This window comes from Dendropsophus ebraccatus, chromosome 15 (genome assembly GCF_027789765.1).
Source record: "Dendropsophus ebraccatus isolate aDenEbr1 chromosome 15, aDenEbr1.pat, whole genome shotgun sequence".
Classification (NCBI taxonomy): domain Eukaryota; kingdom Metazoa; phylum Chordata; class Amphibia; order Anura; family Hylidae; genus Dendropsophus; species Dendropsophus ebraccatus.
The window spans coordinates 102404-108403 of record NC_091468.1 but is presented as its reverse complement, the minus strand read 5'-3'; the positions used below and the strand labels follow the sequence as shown (position 1 = coordinate 108403).

The 6000-nt window shown below is 46.8% G+C and overlaps 1 protein-coding gene across 2 annotated transcripts in view; it reads right to left on the bottom strand.

Annotated features, from left to right (window-relative positions):
• Positions 1–2307: 2307 nt before the first annotated feature.
• GNMT (glycine N-methyltransferase) overlaps positions 2308–6000 on the bottom strand; it is a 92353-nt gene continuing 88660 nt past the window's right edge. For both annotated transcript variants that reach the window (XM_069955225.1, XM_069955226.1), the window contains one exon: positions 2308–2580. In XM_069955225.1, the coding sequence (XP_069811326.1) occupies positions 2409–2580 (172 nt within the window). In that variant the 3' untranslated portion in view covers positions 2308–2408. The remainder of the gene's footprint in view (positions 2581–6000) is intronic.

Genomic DNA, 6000 nt, shown 5'->3' with positions numbered 1-6000 from the left:
TGTGCTGTGCAGTTACCTGTAGAGGACTGTGCTCTGTGTGCTGTGCAGTTACCTGTAGAGGACTCTACCCTGCGGGCTGTGCAGTTACCTGTAGAGGACTGTGCCCTGTGGGCTGTGCAGTTACCTGTAGATGACTGTGCTCTGTGTGCTGTGCAGTTACCTGTAGAGGACTGTACCCTGTGTGCTGTGCAGTTACCTGTAGAGGACTGTACCATGTGGACTGTGCAGTTACCTGTAGAGGACTGTGCCCTGTGGGCTGAGCAGTTACCTGTGGAGGACTGTGCCCTGTGGGCTGTGCAGTTACCTGTAGAGGACTGTACCCTGTGTGCTGTGCAGTTACCTGTAGAGGACTGTGGGCTGTGCAGTTACCTGTAGAGGACTGTACCCGTACCCTGTGGGCTGTGCAGTTACCTGTAGAGGACTGTGCTCTGTGTGCTGTGCAGTTACCTGTAGGGGACTGTACCCTGTGTGCTGTGCAGTTACCTGTAGAGGACTGTGCCCTGTGGGCTGTGCAGTTACCTGTAGAGGACTGTGCTCTGTGTACTGTGCAGTTACCTGTAGAGGACTGTACCCTGTGGTCTTTGCAGTTACCTGTAGAGGACTGTACCCTGTGGGCTGTGCAGTTACCTGTAGAGGACTGTACCCTGTGGGCTGTGCAGTTACCTGTAGGGTACTGTACCATGTGGACTGTGCAGTTACCTGTAGAGGACTGTGCCCTGTGGGCTGTGCAGTTACCTGTAGAGGACTGTACCCTGTGTGCTGTGCAGTTACCTGTAGGGGACTGTACCGTGTGGACTGTGCAGTTACCTGTAGAGGACTGTGCCCTGTGGGCTGTGCAGTTACCTGTAGAGGACTGTACCCTGTGTGCTGTGCAGTTACCTGTAGGGGACTGTACCGTGTGGACTGTGCAGTTACCTGTAGATGACTGTGCTCTGTGTGCTGTGCAGTTACCTGTAGAGGACTGTGCTCTGTGTGCTGTGCAGTTACCTGTAGAGGACTCTACCCTGCGGGCTGTGCAGTTACCTGTAGAGGACTGTACCCGTACCCTGTGGACTGTGCAGTTACCTGTAGAGGACTGTGCCCTGTGCAGTTACCTGTAGAGGACTGTGCTCTGTTGACTGTGCAGTTACCTGTAGAGGACTGTGCTCTGTGTGCTGTGCAGTTACCTGTAGAGGACTGTACCGTGTGGACTGTGCAGTTACCTGTAGAGGACTGTGCCCTGTGGGCTGTGCAGTTACCTGTAGAGGACTGTACCCTGTGGTCTCTGCAGTTACCTGTAGAGGACTGTACCCTGTGGTCTCTGCAGTTACCTGTAGAGGACTGTACCCTGTGTGCTGTAGAGTTACCTGTAGAGGATTGTACCCTGTGTGCTGTGCAGTTACCTGTACAGGACTGTGCTCTGTGTGCTGTGCAGTTACCTGTAGAGGACTGTACCCTGTGTGCTGTGCAGTTACCTGTAAAGGACTGTGCCCTGTGGGCTGTGCAGTTACCTGTAGAGGACTGTGCTCTGTGTGCTGTGAAGTTACCTGTAGAGCACTGTGCTCTGTGTGCTGTGCAGTTACCTGTAGAGGACTGTACCCTGTGTGCTGTGCAGTTACCTGTAGAGGACTGTACCCTGTGGGCTGTGCAGTTACCTGTAGAGGACTGTACCCTGTGTGCTGTGCAGTTACCTGTAGAGGACTGTGCTCTGTGTGCTGTGCAGTTACCTGTAGAGGACTGTGCCCTGTGGGCTGTGCAGTTAACTGTAGAGGACTGTACCCTGTGTGCTGTGCAGTTACCTGTAGAGGACTGTACCCTGTGTGCTGTGCAGTTACCTGTAGAGGACTGTGCTCTGTGGGCTGTGCAGTTACCTGTAGAGGACTGTGCTCTGTGTGCTGTGCAGTTACCTGTAGAGCACTGTGCTCTGTGTGCTGTGCAGTTACCTGTAGAGGACTGTACCCTGTGGGCTGTGCAGTTACCTGTAGAGGACTGTACCCTGTGGGCTGTGCAGTTACCTGTAGAGGACTGTGCTCTGTGTGCTGTGAAGTTACCTGTAGAGCACTGTGCTCTGTGTGCTGTGCAGTTACCTGTAGAGGACTGTACCCTGTGTGCTGTGCAGTTACCTGTAGAGGACTGTACCCTGTGTGCTGTGCAGTTACCTGTAGAGGACTGTGCTCTGTGTGCTGTGCAGTTACCTGTAGAGGACTGTGCTCTGTGGGCTGTGCAGTCTATCATGCCACCATCAGTAGCCAGTGATATCACCTCCAGACTCCTCTCAGACATACTGTATGACCTTGTTACTTGTTAAAAACTCACAAGATAAGGAAAGGCTGTAGAATATAGCAGATTTATTCCTACACAAGGGTCTCCCATCTGAGAACAAGCCACAATGTACATGATGGTCGCTCTCCTGCTGGGGTATCTTCTGCTCATGCAGTTTTCTTTGCGACGTGTATGAAGTAACAGGGCTCATTGTGTTGGCCTGGGGTATATGGCAGGAAGTCTCCATACACCATGTGCTCATACTGACCCTCAAAGGCCTCATGCAGCAGAGCTGTGAAGCACTCCAGACGATGGGGGTAGTAGGAGAGGCGAAACTTGCTGTGGAAAGAAAAGCAAAAACACTGACTAGAGAAGACATGCAGGTTGAGGCGCTCACTGTATAGGCTGTTATCAGTATCATAGAGTGCACTTTAACCCCCATCATTATGGATTGATGACCTCTATCCAGTGAATAGACCACCAGATTAGTGATTAACCAGTAAAGCGCCAGATACCACAGGCAACGTTATTAAAAAAGCACCACAGTTACAGATATGAGGCAGGCCATATGAATACCCTCAAATCAGCCAAGAGACGGGTCGCACAAGACCATGACAAATATCCATAGAAGTGGGCGTTTTGGGGAGGTTTTGTGATTTCCAAGTGTGATTTAACCCTAACCTCAATTCTAACCCTAGCCCTATAATGCTGACACTAATCCTAAACTTACTAACCTAACCCTGACCCAAGCCCTGCTAACCCACTAGCCCTGATCCGAGGACCTGCTAATCCCCTAGCCCTGACTCTAGCCCTACTTACCCCTATTCTGCCCCTAACTCTACTTTCCTGTTTGTGATCTGTCAGCAAAGAAGGGTTAATAGCTCCTCCTACTTTACTCCTAGGATCGCTACCCTAAAAAAACTAGACAGATAACAGGCCAGATACCCCTATAACAAGGCATCTACAACTACTCTATATATGGGTTAATATACTGATGCTCCCTACCCTCTCTGTATAGGACAGCGTCCATGACATTCCCTTATGGTCCTCCATAGTCTTCCGGGCCTTTTCTCCTTGGCCTTGGTGCGCTTTGGTATCACGTGTTGTGTTCAGCGCTGTATTACTTGGCGCTCCTCTATGCCTTTAGTAGTAAGCTCTACACTTCTGTCTGCATATCACTGATTATGTGTCATCTGTTACAAATATCAAGCCAACTATCTGCTCAGAAAAGGAAGAGCAAGTCTAAACATCGTCTGTGTGCCTTGTGTAGAGTAGACCACCATTTGTGACATCTGCATGGGGAATGAGATTACCAGTAAAAGATGGAGGAGGAGTGATATTTGTATTAAATGCTCTGAAATGTTACCTCCTGATGCACAAAATAATATCTGTGCTCACTTTGTTACCTCCTGATGAACAATCCACCTTTATAAGGGAGTTCTCACTGTTCAAGAACCAGGCTCAACTATCCTCTGGCCAAAAGCATAATAAAGCGCATCAGAGCAATATGTCATCTGTGTCGACTTCCCCTAATTCCTCTTGTTCTTCAGATTCTGAGAACCCTATCTCAGAGGACATCAAGAAAGAACAGGCTGATAAGCTATTCAAGGCTGTTAAAGTGTCACTGTCGTTAAAATTTTTATTGCAGAAATCAATAGTCCAGGTGATTTTAAGAAACTTTGTAATTGGGTTTATTAGCCAAAAAATGAATTTTTATCATGAAAAAGCAGTTTGAAGCTCTCCCCCCTGTCTTCATGGTTTTTCTATGGAGAGAGAAAGTAAAGGCAGCAAAACAGGACAACAAAGAGTTAATTTACATTCACATCCTGTGCTCTCTCTTTTGACAGTCACCTCTCTGACCTCTAATTAGGGCTCTGAACAGCTCCCCAGCTGAGCAATCCTTTGTTCTCTGCTCTCTCCCCCTCCCCCTCCCCTCTTTATAGACCAGACAGGATCCAACTGATGAAAGAGATGAAAAAACAGTCGAGATTTTCTGATTCTGAGGAGTGGATAACAGAAAGGAGAGGGGGGGGGGGGGACCTGGGAAAAGGCTTTTTACATGCAGATAATGGTAGATTTGGCTAATAAACCCAATTACAAAGTTTCTTAACATCACCTGGACTATTGATTTCTGCAAAAAAATTATAACGACAGTGACACTTTAACTCTTTAAGGACATAACGGAGGTTAAAAAAGATCCAGAATCCTACCAGGGAATCAGGTTTTCAAATCTTGAGTTAGGCTCAAGGTTTTAAGCTGTCTACAAGTTAGATCCAGCAGGATCTGAAACTTGGGAGAATCCAGGAACTGTAGACCCAGAGGTTGCTAAACTTTCTAAGAATATGTTGCTTCCCTTAATTGACTCGTCCTTACTCAAAGACCCCATGGACAGGAAAGCAGATATTCTTCTTACAAGGACCTACAGCAATGCTGCAGATTTGTTTAAAGCCGCTATGTCTTCTATTTCTGTTGCTAATGCCTTGAGGATCTGGCTCACCAAACTTAGCCGAGATATCGAAGATAAGGTGTCAAGGGAAGATCTGCTTAATCAAGGTACTAATCTAAAGTTGGTAGCAGACTACCTGTGTGACTTCCCTGTGGACACTTTAACCCCTTCAGGACCAGGCTTTTGTTTTGTCCTTGTTTAAAAGGCCATAGCAGTTGCACTTTTTCACCTACAGACCCACATGAACCCTTATTTTTTGCGCCACTAATTGTACTTTGCAATGACAGACTTAATTTTTCCATAAAATATGCTGTGAATCCAGAAGAAAATTATTTGTGCGGTGAAATAAAAAATAAAAGGCATTTTTTGGATTGTTTCGTGTTTGCACCATTCGCCCTATGGTAAAAATGACAAGTTATCTATTTCCCCAAGTCGGTATGATTACAACAATATGTAACTTGTATAACTTTTATTTTATTTGGTGGCTCCTTAAAATTGCTCTATTCCCTTCTTATAACGCTGTTATCCTTTGGTCCATGGGGCTGTGTGAGTTGGATTTTTTTGCGCCATAATCTGTTCTTTCTATCGGTACCTTGATTGCATATATGCAACTTTTTATTACAACTTTTCTGGATTTGCACTTACGCCGTTTACCATGCAAGATCAGGAATGTGATAATATAATAGTTCGGGCGATTACACATGGGCCAATACCAAATATGTTATAAAATGGTAAAAGGGGGAGTTGATTTAAATTTTTATTAGGAGAGGGGATTTTTTTTTTTTTTTTTTACACGGGACTTCTGGGGGACTTCTATTGAGATCAATGCTGTGTATATAATATAGCACTGATCCATTGGATCAGTGCTGTATTACTCTGGTGTGCTGCAGACCAGATCTGTCGATTACTGAGCCGGATTCAGCATCATTCCAATGCTGATCCAAGGCCAGGTAAGTTGAATGGATTGCACTTCCGCGATTACATTGTTGAGGGGCGATCTGCCCACTAGACGATCATGGAGGGGAGACAATAGGTATTCTAATGCAGCTGTCAGCTAACCACGCCTGCTAACTGCCGCAGTCCCAGGCTGCAGCTAGCAGCTGGGATCGCGGTGGTTCAGAGCGGGTTCGCCATGCTGCCCCCTTCTAAACTGCCCTACCCGACCCAGGACAGTTACATTCTGGATCGTGAAAGGGTTAAAGATTTCAGCTAAGAATTTATCCTTAATCAATTCTATCAGGAGATCTGTCTGGGTGAAGCCACGGTCCGGGGATGCAACTGCTAAAAATAATTTTTGTGCTTTACCAATTGAG